We start from the raw sequence: 20766 nt of genomic DNA, 5'->3' as shown, positions 1-20766 counted from the left end.
ATACCGATTTTTGACACTGAGTTGGCTGCATTATTGAATAACAGATCTGTCTTGTCAGTACACATACCAGAGACACATCACAGCTTGCGGAAAGTGCGTCTTGACTGTTCTGCACCAAGTTTCTTATTAATCTATAGATTTTAGAGGTGTTCTTTCTCTTGTGTTCATTTTCTCTGCAGTAAGTCATGTAAGCTTGAGTGATCAAAGGTTGTCTGGGGAGAACCACTGAAGTTGTGAATAAGTTAACAATCTGTGTCAGTTTCATTTTAATATAGGATGAATAACTTTAAACAATATATATATATATATATAAGATATTCCTGTAAATGTATTGTGAAATTGTTAATAGGTGAAACATAAGGCCTACACAAACATCTTAATTAAAGCACTTTGGAATTGCTCTTCAACATACATTTCCAATTGTGCAAAGCAATTATGACCCTGACCTAAAATATATTAATTAATGGGAAATAGACATCATGAGAAAATTGTGAATTGTGTTAATGGGTGGATGCACACATTGTTTTGTTCTGCATAAGCTACTGTAGTCCAGCATCATACAATATTACTTGGAGAGTAGCCTACAGCATATCTAGGCCTAGGGAATGCAGCTCTTTTGTTTGAGATTAAATTCAATTTAGACAGCAAAAGCACATGCTTGAAAAAAATTCCCCATTCAAAATATTAATTTTGGACATCTGCCATTGTTTTGATGAAACTGTCAGATGAAACCCCGCCCCCTTCGCACTCAGTTGTTGTCCTGCTGAATGCTGTTTTCCTGTCTGGCTGTTGGAAAGATGGCAACCGACTGGCAGGGCCTGGCGGTGCAGCAAGCTGAACTAATTTCGAGCCGTGTACGTGAAGTCCTGTCCTTGGGAGTGAAGTTCCTGAAAACCGAGCTTGGCGTAGAACTAGACGTAAAGCCAGAGCTTTGCCCGTCATGGATCATTCTCTCGACTCTATTCATCGGTCTGTTTGTGGTGGCCACACTTACGTGGGTAGCGGCCTGCAGCGTTGGAAGAAAGAGAAGACCTATCGTGAGTGAGAGTAACGTTAGTGATGTTGTAAAGGCCTCGGTGACAAAGATAATCAAAACCGAGGAACCCAAGAAGAAGAACAAGAAGAAATCCACCGACAAGGTATCTTTTGAGCTATAGACACCAATGGCTCGACAGATGTTTTCATGTTTTAATAATAAGCATCAGTAACGTTAGCATAGCTGCCTGTGAAGACCAAATCACTGGTAACGTTATTTGCTACAATTCGAATGAACCGCTAGTTTGACAGTTCTAGTCATTGTTAGCATATGGCTAACAACTGGTTAGCATAGATGTTCTTGTTCGTGTTTACCTATTTTATACAGTCTATGGTGTTTACTTAGCAAGCTAATTAAGCTAGCCATTGCTGTGTTGTCCAGAGTAACGTTACTTTCAAACTTCTTTAGCTAACTGCATAGAGAATGCTTCACGTCTGTCCAATTATGATACATGACTAAGCTAGCTTGGCTAACTAAGTTGGCATAACTATTAAAATCAATCATGAACCATCACATTTGCTGGCCAACTGGCCGAGGTCCCCTCGAGGAGACAGCTTGTCAGGACAGCTCCCTGATACGAGGTTGAAGTTATAATTGGAAATAAAGCTTGTAAATATTGACAGAATGTATAGATGGAAAATCAGTTCATCAATTCACAGATGATTCACTTTACACTTCTTTTAACCTGATGTAAAGCAAATTCCACGAGCTGATACCACAGAGAGCGTACCTTAGATTATACTTAATGGGCCTTTAATATTTTTTTTCTATCAATATAAGAAACCTCAGCCAAACGGTCGGACTGCATCAGAACCACCCGATGAGGTCAAAGTCGCTGAACACACCCCCAAGGCGCAAATTGAGAGTAAACTTGACAAGGTAAGTCACTTTCTGACTGGCGATGATATAAGTAAAGCTCTAGCAAAATGATGACTGTGTGTTGTCGTCTGATTTACTCGAACTTTTTGAATCTACACTGCATTTTCTGTAAGCCCTGCATGTGGGTGGAATATAACCAGACAGTGAGATGGTTGGCTAAGTGCAAGGACAGTGATAAGGGAGAGCCAGGTGGCAGTGTCAAGTTGTCATGTGAATATGCTGATGAAGCTTCTCAGTGGAGAACTTCCAAAAGTAGATCAGAAGCCCTTTTACTTTTAGCTGTGTCAGATCATGTAGCTGAATTTGAACATCCAGTAGAGTTCCAAGTTACACTCTGACTGGTTCTTGTGCAAATAGTGATAGTGTGTATGTGCGTGTGTGTGTGTGTGTGCGCGTTTGTGTGCGCGTGTGTGTGTGCGCGCGTGTGTGTGCGCGCGCGTGTGTGTGTGTGTGTGTGCGTGCGTGCATGCCTGTGTGTGTGTGTGTGTGTGTGTGTGTGCGCGTGTGTGTCTTTCTGTCTGCCTGTGTTCATGGCATCTTGTCTCCCCATGGTATTTAGGTGAAGAAAAACAAAAAGAAAGCTAAACTTGAGGTTAAACCAGCCCAGGCCCCTCTGCCATCATCGGAAGGCAAAGAGCCAGATGAAGGTGAGAGATCAGCACACTTTTGGAATAAAACCACCATTTTGTCCTTTCCTACAAATAAACTATCTAACAGCGAAAGTGTGTCGCTTGTCCTCACTTGTGGATAGAGCGAGGGTCATCTGGTCCCTTGATGGATGCCTCCCCTCACCAGTTAACCTCAGATCTCCAAAGGAAAGTCCTAATAAAAAACACTGTTTTGTTTCTTAGGCAACTGGGAGACAAAGGTCAGTAACAAGGAAAGGCGACAGCAGCGCAAGAAAGAGAAAGGCCCAAACGATGAGAGTCCTGGAGGAAGGGATAGGAGTTCTCACCAGGGGGAGCCAGCTACATCTGCAGCAACAATCTCCCTGGGATCCAGGAAGAACAGAGGTACGCTACCGGGGGCAATGTAGACAGCAGTCTGTGCCCTTACCTGTCAGCAGGCATTAGGACATGTTTCGGTAAGGTGTTGATATTGTGTTTTTGTTTTGTTTGTGTGCTTTTCTTTCCAGGCATGATTTGTGAAATATTGCCTTTTGCTCCCTCTGGTTAAGTCTTTTTCTAATGTCAGTTTATTATGTCCACTTATGACGTTGAGCTGATACACAAGTTGCAGTTGATACACAAGGTAACATTCTGAGCAGTGTTACTGGGCAATGTTCTCTAGTAATGTTGCTTTAGCACATTCCCATATTTGGCCCCAATATTCTTCTGGAGAACTTTCATCATCATTAGGATCACGATCATCCAATCTGAACACATTGAACTGCTTATGTAGTGGTTACCCAGCAACACTGCTCAAAAAGTTGCCCTGTGAATCATCAATTAACATTCATACATTCCATGGAATCAGTGCCCGTACTTTAATTGTGTGTACATGGAAAGCATGTTGGTGGTAATGGGTCGTGTGGGTGGGAAACTTCATTCAAATTGGTTACATTTGAATTCATTTGAATTTAGTTTCATTTGATTTTCTCAAGTAAAAACTGGCCATACAATGTTTTTGTGTAAAAAGATGAGAAGTGAGATTGCTAGCTCACAGCCAACAGACTTGATAAATTAATAATAATAATAATAAAAAAAAAAAAAAACAGCAATGTTGGACCACTTGCTATCTTAACACCGTTATTGTTAAACAACACAAGTCCATTATTTGTGCTTGAATGCATTTAGGCAAGCAATGGAATGAGGGAGAAGATATACTGGGGCTCTCTCTCCAACAGCTTCATCAAAGTCTCCTCTTATCATTGTAGATTCAGCACATGCTAAGGCTGGTAAGGCTGACTCTGCTGTGGGCCAAGGTACAGTTGACATTTGTTAATGTAGAGTTTGTTCGACAGATTAAGGTGGTCTTAGACCGGATGGTTCCAGTTCAATTCAGTTTGTTTAGTATTCCCAATTCAACTCCATGAATTGAGATATCACTTAACTCCGTTATCTTGTCACAGCTGCTGGCACCTGGACTGAGGCGCCGTCGGTGAACGGCAGAGGATGGACAGACCCCACTTTGAAACTGGGATCACCAGTGAGCCCTTCAGACAGTGAGAAGTGGTCACCCATGATGAAGCCATCTGGCCACAGGAACCCTGAGCCGCTGGGTTGGACCCAGGAGACGGACGGTACGGATCCTGCAGTGCACTCAGACAGTAAATGGTTGTGGGTAGATATGTCTTTTTCCACCGCATGGTATCAGCGCAACTCCAAAACTAGCAAAAACTGGTACCTGGTACTCACCTCCGTTGAGGTTCCAAGCGAGCTGAGCCGGTACGAAAAGGTGACGTTAATTACATTATTGTTGTTTTCTTCAGCGTTGCTATGACAATCGGCTAGCTTACCAACAGCGGTACTTTGTTGCAGTTGAAAACGAACACCTGGTACCAAAATTAATCGAGTCAAGTTGAGCTGATACCATGCAATGGAAAAGTCCCATTTGAGAGCTGGGCTACGGAGAACTGTCTGACTGGAATGGTCTTGTGTGCAGGAGGGTCTTGGAGCGGCATGGATGGGCGGTTGAAGGGTGATCTCAGCCCTGTGAACTATGTGTTGGGCCTGAACTCTGGTAAGCAGCTGCGTTGATGTGTAGTTCAATATCACGTTGCTCTCATGACAGCTGTGAAATGGGAAACCTGGAGTGGAGAGTAATACACGTTTGCCGTAGGTGGCGAGCCCATGTCCCAGCCAACAGCAGACCTCCAGTGGGACCGTTTAGCCAGTGTCGACGAGTGGTCCGGCTTCAGTGAGTCTAACAACTTCTCAAGCATTCAACATTCAAGGATTTCCCCATTCCACAATCACGTTTTTGCTTACCTGTCAGTTGACTATTAAGTGAAGGTTTTAGCTGCTAACTTCACAGTCATTTGTTTCATTTAAATCACTGAAATTAATAGCTGATACGTTAACAGTGTATTATGTAATGGCTTAAAGGAGAATTTTTCACATAGATCTCGAGGTCACCCAGTACTGTCGTTAAGAAAGAAAAAAAAAAAAAGAAACAATCGGTTGTACAGCTCGAGTTGCTGCAGCTGCAGTACTTCACTTGGGGGCATGAACATTGGGGCTCATATCAGCCTTTGTAAATCAGATCACATGCTTAGAATGGCCCATGATGCCTTGGGTATCCCATTCAGCAGCAAGGTGTGGTGCAGCCTAGCTTTTGGAGTACTGAGATGTCAAGCAGTCTGCATAGATGGGAATATGGGTAGATGTGATTTGGGTAGATGTGATTTTAAAACTGTGTTGGTGTGTGCTGGGGCAGATCTGTGGTTTAAAACGGTGTTGGTGTGTGTTGGGGCAGATGGTTTAAAACTGTGTTGGTGTGTGTTGGGGTAGATGGTTTGGCTGCAGTGGATCCCACCTCTGATTGGAACGCCCCGACAGAGTTGTGGGGAAATTATGAGGAACCGGCAGTGGACATTGCGGCCCCAACAGCAGCAGCGGTCAACCAGCAGGTGAGGGTCAGCTGCATCCCACTGTGCATTTGTTTATCTGAAACTGGGAGGCCTCTTTCTGTAGTGTAGCAGTAGCAGAAGATGTTCAGTAATGTGTATATTGTATATTGTATATTTTTTCCAGTCGATAGACTCAGATGATGACAAAGAGAAGGGTGATGGAGGAATTGCAAAATCCAAGAAGAAGAAGAAAAAGAAGAAGAAACAAGAGGAGGGTGATACTGCAGAGATGGTACGAGGAAGTAGCTTGTGTTTACTTAACTGATAAAAGAGAGCTGAAACAAAGTGTGTGAAGTGCACGATAATATTGATAATATTGATAAAGAGTTGTTTATTTTCCTTGCCTTTTTTTTTTTTTTTTTTTTAACAGTGGCAAAAAAAAGCTGAAAATAAAAGCACAAGTGATATTTAGACACTGATCTGTAGCATAGCAAATTTACACATGGAATTAGACTGGCTGTCTGTCATAAGTAGCTCTTTAAAAAGAGAAAGAAAACAATGGCGTTTTTGTGATGGTTATTCATGTGACTGTGTCTTGTCTTGTCTTGTGTGCAGGAGAGTGGGTCATCCAAGCCACATTCATACACAGCTATGGGAGAGGCAGGATCTGGCAAACAGAGCACTGCTCCTCCAGCAGTTCAGAGTGAGTGTGTAGAGTGCACAGACTCCTCATTCAGTGTGGACACATGGGATGCCTCTCATTTGGTGTTTTACACACTTCCTCGATCCTCGTCCTCACTGATCTAGATAGGGAATATGGGGCGGCAACAATGGGATAGTCTATCCAGTGTTAGTTATAGATCAGTGGGAACGCCGCTCGAGGATCGAGCATCGAGGATCGAGGAGAATGTTTGAGAGCCACCCATGGACCTCATTCAGAGCACATTTGTAGGGCATACATTTGTGTGTATATGTCAGAGGCATATACAGTAGGCCCGGTTCCAGAAAGAAAAAGTCCTGACCAACATATGTTCTTTCTACCTGTGCACTTAACACAAGTGATATCACTAATTATCTGATCTACCTGGCTGCTAAGCTGGTTTACTAGGTGGTTGGATCAAATACTTGGCAGGACTTTTACTTTCCGAACCCGGTATGTCTACCTCTAGTATGTCTGTAAACGTGGTGTTTGTGTATGTTAGAGGAGGTGTAAAACTTAGAGATTGGCATGGTGTTTTCTTCAGTTAGCCTATTAGCTGGTTTTGATTTGCATTGAGCTCAATGAGCATCAAATAGGCTAATAGGCTATAAGGCTTCTTGCCTCTATGGGAATTACCCCTGTATTTAAAGGAAGAATATTTAGTTACGATACATTCTTCATTCACAAAGAAAATTGGTGTCCGTAAAGGTTGGATTTGTATTACTTTTTCAAATTAAAACATTAAGATCAATTTCCAAAAGATGATTTTATATTCCTCTTTTTAGTCAACTCTAGCATGGGTTCAAATACTTATTCTCCCCCACTGTATACGGTATGTAGTGATTTAGTCATAAACTTTAAAGTATGCGGTCCCTCAAATGTCATTGTTTTCTTACAGAAAAAACGGAACAGAACACAGAACCTCCGAGGCAGAAGAAGAAGGCCAGAAGGGAGACATGATTGCAGGGCTGGACATTATGCAAATGGGTGTCCTCATGCAATAATCACACAGTGCAGATTTTTTATGCCAGAAAACACTGACTGTGCTCTTCAGAAATCCAAAAAAAAGCACACTAAAAAAACATGACATGCTGAGTTGGATCCGTACAGTAGACGAACGCTGCAGAACTTGCTGGTCCAGAGAGCTGAATAGTTAACGACGTGCACTACAAGCCACCCTTCAGAGAGGAAAGGTTTCTAGCTATCGTGGTCCTCTTTTTTTTTGCTGTGGGTGACAAGAATACAAATCATTCTTTTTTTTATCTCTATGATTAGTACTTCTGAAAGCTGTGTCTTATAGCTAATGTGAAACTTTCCTGGAAACACGAAAGACATTTTAAAAAGAACATGTTTACTTTGAATGTTTCTTCTCTCACCTTTCTGTGGTATTTTTGTACTGGTAATTTGCACGCATGTAGTGTTGGTACTACAGATGTGTAGTCGTCAGTAGGGCTTCCCCTCTAGAAAGGCGCGGAGACAGCGGAAGCCAGATGCACTGCAGGTTAAACAGTAGGGGGCAGCAGAGTCTTATGGTCTCATTGAGGAGTCAGAGGGACGATCCCAGTATGACAGAGTCCTTTAACCTGTCATAGGGCTCCATTTACATACACACACACACACACACACGCACACACACACACACACACACACACACACACACACACACACACACACACACACACACACACTACATATGTCCTCCATGTTTTTAAAAGTCTGACTTACTTATATGAGATCTGGCCTCCATTGTACATATGTGTGCATATTCATAGTTTATCAAATGTTTGAATTGAATAAGGAAATGCCATCCTTGGTTCCGAGCTGTTCTGTGATATGTTAGCTTTTTACCTTTTAGATGTGTTATGTTTTTCTTTGTATGGCATCCTCCATGTTCTGTCCAAAGGGCTCTCTCCTTTGGTCTCTGTGATCGCACTGTGCCACTGGCTGTACTGCACCTTTGGTGTTATTTGGCTTTATTTTTTATTTTTTTGTGAAATGTGAAAGGTTTGCCTTGGATTTGAGGTATTGATGTAATATTAGAGGATTGCTTGAGCAACTCTGAAGTCCATGTCTCTGACACTTCTATCAGGTCAATTCTGTTGCCTTAACCTATAGTTTTATAGTTCAATCTTAATTTGTTTTGTTGATTGTTTTGTATTTCTTGAACTGTAGAAGTCCCTATTGCAGGCTATGACTGCACTGCTCAGTCTTTAGTGGGATTTATGTCAGAACAGCACTTATTCTTGCATGAATTTGATATACAGTATAAAATATCATTAAATACCATGGTCATCATATCATTTGCCTGTTTACCATCCACTGTAAATATTCTTTTATGAGTACTAAGGGTCCTCAGAGACATCGAGCGCGGGCCAAATTGGATTGATTTTTCATGTCAGCTTTTGTGAAGTTGAGGTTTTTAAGCAGTCATGATTGAGATCCTGTGATGGTGTTCTGCCCTTGACTAGTTGTGGATCTCAGAGGTGCATTCAGGTCCTGTGCTAGAGGTGACATCTGCTTGTGAGGGGTGAGGCAAGATATCACCTTCCTTTATGCGTCTGTTAACCCAGGCCTGCTGGTTTTATGGATTCGAGATAACTATGTTTACTGAAGTTGCGGCAATATTTCTATGTTGATTTGTTAAAATAAATTTGATCTACGAAACCACTGTGCTGTCAACAATCATTTTAAGTGGGTTGCACTAATATCTATTATTGCAAGTGTGACATTTTGATATATGTCCTTACATCTATATAGTAGCCTATCCAATCTCTATCTAATCTCTATCTAATATCTATTACTTATATCTATTATCCATTACTTCTATCTTTATCTATTATATATTACTTTATCACAACATCTCTTTCAGTGTTGTTAGATAGGATGTATTGCATTAGAATACAGTTTGAGGCTGAGGGCTCAAACTTTTTGTTACAATTACCTGAGTTGATCTAGTTGACAACAGCCTTTCCATTGTCATCTATGGTATACGTCAATTCTTAAAACTCCTCATTCCACACTCTACACGTTTTCATTTATACACTAAAAAAATAAAGGTGCTGAAATGGTTCTTTAAATCTTGTTGGTTCCATGGAGAGTCAAAACTGTGTTGAACCATTGGTCTACATCAGGCGAACTGTTGCCTTGATGGTTCTTTGAAGTACTGAAAAAGGTGTTTCTATTGCATCGCTCTGAAGAACGGGTACTGGCCCCATTATTTTTTTAGAGTGAAGCTAAAACCTAAAAAGCCTATTAATTATTTTCAATTCTTTATTTGAAAACAAAGATGCCCTATATATCATTTTCCTCTATGTTTTTTATAATCCACTTTTAGCCGGTCTATCCCACTTTTTAATGCAAGTTGTGTCCACATGATTTGTAAAGTGCTTTGCCTAAGACCGTGTGCTAAGTGAATAAACATCCATGTTTGTTTAAAGCTGTGTTATGCCTTAGTGGTGTCCCCTGTTCCTTCTGTATTCAGTTTCTCTTGTGAGCCTCCACTCTGCATCCAGCATCAGATTAATATGATGCCATTTAAATAGCGGCACCTGAAATCTGTGTCACTGTCAGCAGCTGTAAACATGGGATACGCTGAGTTTTCCAGATGAAATCCGGTGATAAGCATGCCCCTCTACACACACAAACACGCTTCTCCTCTCTGGCAGCATCGCCGCAGGGTCTCGTGGCACGTGTGATGAGGTTGACCTCCAAAGCCCTTTCTCATTTCATTTAGGATTAAATCTTGCTCATTCATTCACGTTGCATCCTCCCACTCTCGCATTACAGGATGCCATTGCTTGGTTCATTCTCTGGCTTGTCTCATTTTCAAATGCTATTAGTTTGAATGGAGACTTCCTGAATAACAGGATGAGAGTTTTTTATCAGCCTATTATTATTATTATTTAGGCCGCGAACCTATGGATTGATCTCAGTGATCTGCTTTTGTTTATTCAGATCATACTCAGAGAGGGTTTTCCCCTCAAAATTCTCTAAACAACCTCTAGCATGTGATATATTATCACTTAATCTACAATCTTTGAATGACAATTGCAACTTGCGATTGAAGCTCAGGTAATATAGCTGAATGAGCTCATTTGAGACCAGACTTTATTATTAGCCTGTATGTGTTGTCTTCACTTCATTAAGGTAAAAATATATCAATTTTAGTGTCATTATAAATGAAAAAATCTTCCTCCAAGCTCCACAAATTGATCGGTGATGTGCAACGCACTGGTTCTTGAATGTCAGTCAGGAATCTGACAAATTTTCCACATGGTATTTTTGACATCCCTACACACTGCAGTCATTTCAGTCCCTGCATCGCTTTGGCAAGAGCGGAAGTGACAGCTGGTTTGAGACAGGATCAAGAGCAACTCCACATCATCCCCAAACAAATGTTTGAGTTTTTAGTTACAGGCTTCCATCTTACATCCAACTACCCTCCCAGGCCTCCCAATTCCACAGGTGTAATGATGGTGTCAGCTGCATGTCCGCACCCCGTGCTAGCAGTGGCCATCTGCCACATCCTCTCATCCGCAGTCCTTTGACTTTTACTGTCATTACAGTCACACAGATATGTAATAAACACACATTATTATTATCATTATTATTATTATTATTGTTATTAATATCAGCATTATCATTAGTAGCCTATAACATGTACAATAGCAACATGTTGCCCATCAAAGTATAGGCTACCCAAACTGAGTTTAAAAGAAGCATAACATGTTCCAAGTGAACAAAATTGCAAAGGCCAAAGGGAGACTAATCAAAACATTATTTTTAAAACTCTGATCTAGCCCTAACATATCCAACAACAGAAAATATCTTAATGTTCTTCATCAATTCAACTTTTTAACTTTGTCTTTTGTATCTTTATATTCCTCGGGGCAGAAGAGAAGAGAAGAGAAAACAGGTTAAATGCAGGATCTAAGAATATTGTGACACATTGTATTCTCATCATGATTAAAATATATAGGCCAAGGCCACTGAAGGGTTATATTTTAAAGTTAGACAGCACCTATAGGCTACATCAAACATTTGTTACTCTCACTGTTAACATAGGTGGATTTAATGGCTGTTTCTTTCTTTCTTTCTTTCTTTCTTTCTTTCTTTCCTTTTTTGAAAAAAGATGAGAGAGAAAGAAAGACAGAATGAATGCATGAGTGAATGAACGAAAGAATGAAAGAAAAGTTGGCTATACATCAAAATTCACATTTCAGCAATTGCTGTAGGCCTATAGACTAAATGTAAAGACAAACTGTTGAAACTGTCTCAAACAGACCCGTTTTCATTGTAGGCCTAGGCCTATTCTAAATGAATACTTCCAGAAAAGATTTCCCCAAAGCATCACCACCTAGGCTAGACCCGACACCTGCATTCGTGTCTTCTCGAACAACGAATTGCATCACTGGATTTCTAGTCTGAGTCAAAATCCTCCTCCGGTCACGTGATCCCAAGATGAGCTGGATTAATGTGGTGTTGCAGAGCAGAGTCTGGACAACGGAAACAACACTTGACTGAGCACGACCTGGATGCAGAGATTCTAACGAGCCTGGGTTATCGTGAATTATTCCCGTAGATGACAAAATAGAAAATCCTCAAGTTCATAGAGGAAAGGCTTCCTGAAAATAGTCTCATTGTTCAGGATTGGAAAGATGATTTCCCCGTGGGACCGATGGTATACTACCAGCTGCTGCCTTTGCTGTCATGTTCGGACGGGCACCATTATTTTGGGCATTTGGTATATGGTAAGACAAGCGTTTATTTTACTTATTAGGCAAAGTGTTTCGTATAGCCTCTTGTGGTTTTTATATGTTATCTCAGCTGTTATGATAGCACAACCCCCATTTTTTGGAACCCCTAAGGGTTGTGAGGCAGCGTCAAATATCCCTGTTCATTGCCATCCATTGGCCATTTTGTGGTCAGTTATGCTGTCCCTCAATTGAAAATGGGTTATCTTTGATCAGTTTGTAGCTATCTCTCTTGTTGCATAATTATTTGGTATAGACCACCATAGGCTGTGTTGTAGACAATTCAACGAACACTAAACCTTTACGCAAACAAGCTGTTTGTTGGTGATGTCACACACCATCGCGTAACGTTAATCTTCAAAGTTCACATTTGTTTTTAGAAGCTAGAGCTCTTTGCCCTGTAAAAATAGACCGGAAGAAATCCCTTACCTTGATCCAAATTACTAAACAAAGATATTTATAGATGGCGAAAAGTAAAAGTAAATGCAGCCTGGATTAAGTCTGTCTGCGGGAACATTCCAGAACGAATAGACCATTTATGGCCCAGCTGGACTTTGCACTAATCATAAACAAGCAAACCAATACAGTTGCAAAACATATCAGGGCTATCAGCAAAGCGATATGCTTGAGGTCATATTGATGTTAAATCGCAAGCGCAACCCAGCAGTATTCTGGCTGGCTCCACAAACTCCCATGGAGCTGTCCAACATTTCAGCACGTTTTCTTAGTAACCGTCAGCAATTCGACGGGGGTCATTTTACGCTTGCAAATAAAGATGATATTAACCAGCAAATGTTCCTTATGGATGCAACCTACGCTTTTATAGATATAACCACATCGATCATCTTCCACTAATGTAGCTGATACACTGGCTGGCCGATGTTCTTAGCATAGTCTAAACTTTAAACAGAAAAGGCTATAGGCTACTCATGCATGTTGAAGAAAGCAACTAAGGCAACATTACAAATGCCCAACACAGGCTAATTTACATTACATCTCCCAACAGCTCATCAATGCAGTGGTTCTACTCATCCTGCTATCTGCCCTAAATGACCCGGTCCAGTATCACTACCATCTCACCAGTGCCGAGTTGGGAACAGACTTTGATGTCATGGACGATGCAAGTGAGTAGCCTATGGATCTATATCTATTAGGCTATTGTATCAAATAATGGCACAATTAAGGCCTTATCATTGTTATTTAGAAACTAGGATTAGGAGTGACTCTCATCCTGGTCCTAGGTTTCATATAGCCTTTGATTCCCCACTGGCAAGCATTTAGAGGTTAAAGGAAAGGAATAGTAAGCCATGGATACCCTGGTGTGCATGTGTTAAAATATAAGCCCTGCCAGTAGAACTCTGCCACACCCTCTCTCATTTCTTACTGGCTGTGCCAGGTGCTGTAAGTGTGTGTGTGTGTGTGTGTGTGTGTGTGTGTGAGAGAGAGAGAGAGAGAGAGAGAAGAGACAGATACAGACAGAGAGTTTTGTGTGTTGGGTGTCCTCAAAGTTTATGTGTGCATGGATGTGGCTGGATGTGTGTTCATGGTGACACGTCCCCAGTGGTGAAAGATCAGGTAGGCAGCCTGTGGCACTAGTGACTCTTATTAAAGGTGACCGTCCTAATTCACTGGGATTAAGTCTTTTTCTGAAGGCCGCCATTGGTTTAGTCTCCTTGCGTCAGGGCTGTCGCTCTGTCGTCTTTGTTTCGTAATGCTACTTTGAAAACACAGCATGTGGTGATCCAGACGAAATGGATTAAGGATTTTTAAAAATAAATAAACCCATATTAATTACATGGAGAAAGCAAATTTATAGCTAATGGGACTATGATTCACTCTTTTACTTATGTGCTGTCTCTATTGACCAAAATTATATTGGAAAGTGACGTACATGAAAGGAATAATATATTCAAATTGCTCTGTAAATCTCCAAGGTTACACTTGGAGACAGAAAGGCTAAATACGTGCGGCTAACTGTGTGCTACTAGTGTGCTTTGGAAATAACTGAGGTGGCTCATAATAACTTGACTTACAGAATCCTCTCCGGTTACTATGTTACAGTCTCAGTGCTGAGGGAGTGCTGAGACTTTAATCTTTTATATGCTGAATGAATTGTCTTTCTATGTCCAACTCCCATTCCCAGCTTTGGTAGTGCACCTTCGCATCATTCCAATTTGATATGGAGAGCAAAGGCCAAAATGGTCCCCTGAAAGTGAGGTCATTTTACTGTGTCAATAGTCAATCAGCGCTGATTATAATGGGATGGTCTGGAATCCCTGGATTAATTTTTATGTAATTCCAACACTATGAAATACTTTGGCCAATTCAAAATGTCTTAAACTGGATATAATCCAACTAGATATCTGATGAACTCTCAATTGCTCATAGTCATGTGTCATACAGAAACTCAGTAACTCCAAACTGTTTTTATTTAGAAAGTTTAGCTATGTTGTTTATTTAGTTGTGTATTGTCAAGTCAGTCATATCAGACAGTATCATGTCCATATAACTAAAACAGAATATGCCATTTATTTCCCCCTATACAGATATGTGTATTGCTGCTGCCATCTCCCTGCTTATGATTCTTATCTGTGGCATGGCTACATATGGGGCTTATAAGGTATGACCCTTTACATCTCCTCATGATTTTTGGAATTTATCGTTTTGATTTAATATCTGAAGTCGTTTTGCAATTATTTAAGCTAAAGTCTTTTTGGTGTACTTTTTTGTGTGATCCTGGCAAAATGTTTATATCATTGTTATTTGCTTTGTTCACAGCAACATGCTGCTTGGATCATTCCATTCTTCTGCTACCAAGTCTTTGACTTCGCCCTTAACACCCTGGTAGCCATTAGTGTTGTGGTGTATCCCAATACAGTGCAAGACTACCTTCAGCAGCTGGTGAGGACAACTTTACAGTTCACTCAGACTTAAGCGATTAACTGTAAAGAAATAGATACATTTTAATGCTTGGTTTGTTCATCGTCACAGCCTGGAACCTTTCCATACAAAGAGGACATCATGTCCACAAACAACATGTGCCTAGTGTTTGCAGTGCTCCTCTTCGTTGGCTGCATACTGTCCTTCAAGGTAAGGACAACTACAGTACATAGTGTGGTACATTCTACAATGTAATGCAGAAGCAAAATATGGCGATACGTTTAGAATTGATTTGGTGAACAATATGTTCATGTTCAGGCATTTGATGTGCAGTGCATGGCAATTGAGATTTCTGTAGTAAACCTGATAGATGTTCCTCCTCTTTAAAAAGTGCTGCAGCCCAAGATGATGTTTCAATTTCTTGTCAGGGCCTTTGACTTTCTCTCTCTGAGACTGGGGGTTGGTCTTTGAGAAGGATTTGTGTATGAAATTCATCTGCAGATGCATTTAAAATCCAGATGAAGAACTTATGATGCAGTCGAGGCTTTCACACACATCAAAAATATAAAACTAAGGAATTTAACAGCTTAACAGCTTAGCTTGATTCTAAAGCCTTGCTATGAGCATGAGATAGCTTTGCAACTGAAATGAGAGGCCAACCCCTGTGACTTCATAGAGGTATCCATCATCCAGAGGCAAGATTTTTCCATGTGACTTATGATGTGGAATAAAATGCTTTGTGAATGCCGTTAGGGAGAGAAGAGAAAAGGCTTGTACCACCAGAAACATGCATTTGCTCCAAAATTAGCTCCTCCTCAAAATGCTCAAAGCACAAATGAGCTCATGTTTGCCTTCTCAAAACAACAATATTCAGGACAGCAAAAATAGTCTTGCTGTACTGATTTCAGGATGCAGATGCATTAAAATAAGAATATGTAAACGTGAGTTCTTGTGAAAAACATTCACTTCTCTCTGTTCATTAGTTGGACTAAGTCATGCAGCTACGCTGATTGACATAATGATGTAGTTTTTCATTCTAAGAAATTGACTGCAACACATATAGGCCTATTGCACATATCATGATGTGTTTTACGGTGTCAGAACAAACATTCAAAACCCAAACAGATAGCATCAGTATGTGAGTGCTACATGCTGACCGCTAACTAAAGTGTACAATGAGTCATCTGTCCTTATGGTTCACATTTTCCAGGACAGCTTCATCAGGGTTATTCACACGTAGACTATAACCTTTTATGGTACCACTGTGGCCCATTGGGGTTGTGGGTCAACTGGAAAATGGCAGCAGCTAATTATTTCTCATTAAGGACTATCGCACATGTATGGTTGAATGAGTGCCTCATCGACTGTCATTTCCTTCCTTCCACAGGCTTACCTGATTGCCTGCGTTTGGAACTGCTACCGGTACGTCAGTGGAAGAAGATCCACAGAAGTGCTGGTCTACGTCACCACCACAAACGACACCGCAGTAAGTGAAGGAGAGGAGATGACACTGTGTCCTTGCACTGCAGATTTATGCGCAGTCGTCCTCCAAGTGACATCACTGGGGCCGCTGACTGACTGTGCTGCCCGTGATGCTATGCTGCGCTGGGCCGCCCGTGGCGAGATAAGAGCAGGAGCTGTTGTCAAAACAGCGCTCGCTGCGCTGGTTATGAGATGTCCACAGGCAGGAAATAGGAATCTTTACAGGGTTGCCTTCTGATCCTTTTTTTTTTTTTTGTCTTATTGCAGTGGGAATAGACCTTTCAACGTGTTTGATAATTAGTGAACTGGGTAGACATTAGTCTCCAAGAGGACTATTAGTCTCCTAGACCTAGAGGACAGGAATATGAATATGAATGAGTGTGAATACACTAACTAATATGAACAGTATATTTGTTAAGACTTGTTATTCAGTTGGGCGTGCACGAGACTGATGGATCAGCGCTGTCTCCTCGTGTCCTTCTTATTGTTGAGTCATGTTACTGGGGAGGGTATAATCCACAGCCATAACTAATCTCTAGCCTCTCTCCTTGTGTCCTCTGCGACATCCCCTGTGCTCCAGTGATCCAGTCAAAACAAGCCCTCCTCACACTCACACTGAGACAGGGCGTGCAACCTCACAGAGACGGGCTCTTGTGTTTGTGCTAGATGTTCTCGCTTAAAAAAATACGGTGTGTTCTTCCTGGCTCTTTGGTTCGCCTTTTTGATTATACGGCTGCTGTTGTGTCACACACCCTAGTGCTGGCTAGTGGCGTATGTTCTAGATATCCCAGCGACGGAGTGTTTCGATGTCTTTATGTAAGATTAGAGGGCTGCTGGTCAGCTGGTCAGCTGGTTCCCTGGTGTCGGGGCATCGCCAAGTGCCCGGCTGCTTTTGAGAGGAAAAGGCCATTAGAATACACAGCGCGCACGCGCTCGCTTTCACGGAGAGTTACATAAGTGTCTGTGTGTGTCCAGTTCATTTGGACCCTTTCAGTGATGCACACACAGGACCTTTCTGACGGTGTTGGAGCACTAATGTCCTCGCGTAGATGTATTCTACTCGCTCTCCTTCGCTCTCCCCCTTTTAATTAGCCGTGCCTGGGCTGGACACACTTCAGGAGCCAGACTCTGGCCTCGTCATGCTACTGAGAGCTTTTGACAGCTCCCCCCCCCCCCCTGCAGTCATGGCTGATGCTATTTAGATAGGGGTGGATGAGAGAGGAACACACAGAGCACAGGCTGTAATGCCTCTTGCTAAATGCCACTGCTGTATCTGTGATGCATTGTTTTAAAACGTCGCAAAGCTTTATGTCTAACTGTGCTTTTCTGTTTGTGTCGTCGCAGGTGCTGCTACCCCCCTATGAAGAGGCGATCGCAATTCCACCAAAGGAGCCACCTCCTCAATATGTTTCGGCGTGAGCGTGGAAAAAAAAATAGAGAGAGAGCAATTGAGAGGCAGCACACACGAGAGACACTTTTTCTCAATAAGCCCCCCCCCCCCAGTCCTCTCCCTGCCCGCTCCAAAGAAAGGACCTTTTCCCGGCCTTCCCCGCAGCCCTGCCCCCCCCCCCCCCCCTCTCTCTCTCAGGAGCTGCGAGCATGACTTTGCCGTGTCCTTCCCTGCACGGGGCTTCCCAGCTGTCCAGGCAACGAGTAGCTATGTGTCAGCTCCAATTCCATTGGCACTTTCCATGATTATGCGTGTACCCCCCCTCAGTGCGCCTCCAAAACTCGACTCTCTCCATCCTCGCCTGTCCTGAACCCCTCTCTTTTCTAATACTGTGAATTCTCCGGAACTGTCATCTGCTGAGATATCTCATTTTTTTTGTAAAGCGATGAGAGAGTGACATGTTTGGGAAGTTAACGCAAAAGCACTTTTCAAATGACCATTTCTGTGGTGATTGATCTGCCCCGAATGTAAGAACTAGGGGATTTTTTTTCATACTATGTTTCTATGTACAGAATTTTAAGAAAATGTTATGGTGGCAAAGTTTCCAAAGTCTAATGGAACTTTGTAAACACACAGTAGCGCTTATTAATATTACCCTTAAAATCTACAACAAATGTCTTCCTGAGATAGCACATGTATTGACAGTGTGTTGTCTTAACCCATTTGCTATGAATAATGTTCAATTGAATTTTGGGTTCGGTACTCACTTTGTGAGGTGAGTTGGCAGGATATGTTGACGAAATATGTACTGTAACATGCAATATTTGCAGATAGGTGGAACTGAAATTGGATGGCATGATAATAATAGAGAAGCTGGAAATGGTAAAATGAACAGAAAAAAAAACTATTTCTGTGTCCCTATGCTGGCAGCTGATCTATAAGGTTTTGCACATATGATATCAGTCTTGATTTTATCTTGTCTGTTGTAGATGCTGAATGAGACGGGTGTGAATGAGTAATGAATGACATGGTCGGTTTCTGGTCCAAAACGTATTTCTTGTTCCTGACCATGACAGGGAAAAGACGACATGCTTTCCTCTCGGTCTTCGGTAGCATACTGTAGTTAACTTGTAATCCCTTTCTCCCATTTTTTTTTTTATAAAGCTTTGAAATGTCTTGTCCTGTATTTCTATAATGTCATCTTTGGGAAAATACACAGTTTGATGTTGATCATGTTGATATACCATGAAAAGCAATGCAGTTAGTGAACAATTAGAATAGTTAGAATACTATAGATATTCAACTCTTTTATCCTTTACTGTTATTGCAGCATTTACAAATTAAACTTTCGTCTTATCTAATCACAGATGTGAAAATGTGGTGTCCAAAGACGGTCAACATTTCAAGTAGACAAATGATATGTGATAATTGTCACTGATGTCTAATATCCTTCAGTGTTTGTTTGTTTTTATCCAGCATGTGTAGGTCTGTCTTATAAAGGCTGGTTACAATGAGTCACTTTTTACTAAATATAACAGCTGACAGTTTAGAAGCTGTGGATTAAGATCAGTTTTAGGGCTGTACTGTCCTGTCACACATGTTGTCATTTTGGTGTGCACAATTCTTGATAATAAAATTCCTCCTTCAGCACTTCAGTAGAATGACTGATGCTCTGTGTCATGGTTTTATCTGAGGATTTTTCCATGCCTGCACGCGTGCTGTAGGCCGCTGAACTGTGGCTGTGCGTGCTTTCGCGGTCAGCAGTGCGGGTGAATTAAAGTCATTGGCCATGTCAACCCTGACCGGGTGAGACGGCTAGCCCATGCACCATACTGTGCCGCCTCACGTGCTTGGCAACCGCTCCGATCACAATCTGTTGTGCGCGGCCCATCCGAGGAGGATCAGAATGGATTTACTGCACTGATGAAGTTGTTGGAAAACTGCCTGGCATGATGGCTGATGCAGTCTGATCGGAGGAGACGTGGTCACCTACTTTCTGTACCACCGGATGGACGGACCACGCACAAGTGGGTCAACCCCAGAGTTTGCCTCAGCTCTTCTGTCAGACGTCTTTCAATAATGTCTCGGTGCCATATAGCGTATAGCGTGCCACTATGCTCTTGCTATTCAGCAGCACCAATTACCGACAGATCCTCAACATGAGTTACATTTGGTAAAGCGCTGGAATGTGACCATGTCCTTGAAGGCTTTATTGAGTTCATTAAATTCGAGAGGCCACGCTGTCCACGTCATGGTTTTCACGCATGCTTGCCTGCCTGTCTGCAGTGGGGAGCTTCAGCCGGGCCATTGTCCCCATTCCTCAGAGAGCCCACGGCACGTGCCTGCTTGATTGAGATTATTTGATTTCTATGGCGATGGGAGTATTAGGGCTCAGCTGAACGTGCACACATGCAGAAGAAAGTAGGCCAAATCACTTAAGAGCTGAGAGGGCTTTTTTTAGTTTTTGAAAGTTGTTTTATATCTAGGTCTGTCTGTCAGGATTTGAGTGTTTATCCTTTTGGCAGAAAATATACACTAAATCCTAATCAAGTTGGTGGGACAACATCCTTATCATTGAAGCTTAAACCTCATCCAAAGCCCTCACCACAGACTATGGGGATTTTAAAAGTGAGCCCTTCCATGCAGTGAACTGATACTGCAGAGAAATAGTTTTTGAAACATGGACATGAACACGGCCACATCACTCATCTTAAACTGTTCGACAAATTCTAACAAACTCATGTTTCCCCAGTTTAGGCAGTGCATCAATAACTGTTGGTGTTGTATCGATCACTGTCAGTTACTCAGTTTATTTATAGCGCACACTTCAAAACAATGGCAGTTGACCAATCCATGAGCTGAGTCATGGCCCGTTAACCTCTTCGTTTTCTGCCCCTGGATTAGCATGGAGGCACTGGCACTGGCAGTGCTGTGCTGGGCTCGTGAACAGACACTGTGGTGTTATAGTGCACTCCTGGAGGATTAACCTTAATTTACCTGCCTTTGCTCCCTCCTATGGTCATAGCCATTAGGCTGCTCTCAGATGGGATGCATAGTGTATATGCATGGATGCATTATAAGCTCCTCTTCACATCACATGTGCTTACATTACACTATGTGCCTCTTAACATCTCT

At 41.9% G+C, this 20766-nt stretch overlaps 2 protein-coding genes across 2 annotated transcripts; both read left to right on the top strand.

Moving 5' to 3' along the window:
• The first annotated feature begins 794 nt into the window (after window positions 1-794).
• Window positions 795-8793, top strand: mtdha (metadherin a). Its single transcript, XM_062529364.1, has 12 exons — window positions 795-1139; window positions 1817-1915; window positions 2475-2562; window positions 2767-2928; window positions 3792-3839; window positions 3987-4157; window positions 4520-4597; window positions 4697-4774; window positions 5368-5486; window positions 5611-5718; window positions 6042-6129; window positions 7025-8793. Exons 1-12 carry the CDS (start codon window positions 798-800, stop codon window positions 7084-7086), a joined length of 1443 nt encoding a protein of 480 aa, XP_062385348.1. The 5' UTR covers window positions 795-797; the 3' UTR covers window positions 7087-8793.
• A 2834-nt stretch (window positions 8794-11627) lies between these two features.
• LOC134073028 (lysosomal-associated transmembrane protein 4B-like) lies at window positions 11628-19281 on the top strand. Its single transcript, XM_062529959.1, has 7 exons — window positions 11628-11876; window positions 12886-13003; window positions 14426-14499; window positions 14658-14780; window positions 14871-14969; window positions 16147-16245; window positions 17586-19281. The coding sequence occupies exons 1-7, from the start codon at window positions 11784-11786 to the stop codon at window positions 17658-17660; spliced, it is 681 nt and encodes a 226-aa protein (XP_062385943.1). The 5' UTR covers window positions 11628-11783; the 3' UTR covers window positions 17661-19281.
• The last annotated feature ends 1485 nt before the right edge of the window (window positions 19282-20766 follow it).

This window comes from Sardina pilchardus, chromosome 24 (genome assembly GCF_963854185.1).
Source record: "Sardina pilchardus chromosome 24, fSarPil1.1, whole genome shotgun sequence".
NCBI classification, from domain to species: Eukaryota; Metazoa; Chordata; class Actinopteri; order Clupeiformes; family Clupeidae; genus Sardina; species Sardina pilchardus.
This window is presented reverse-complemented; position numbering and strand designations above follow the sequence as displayed.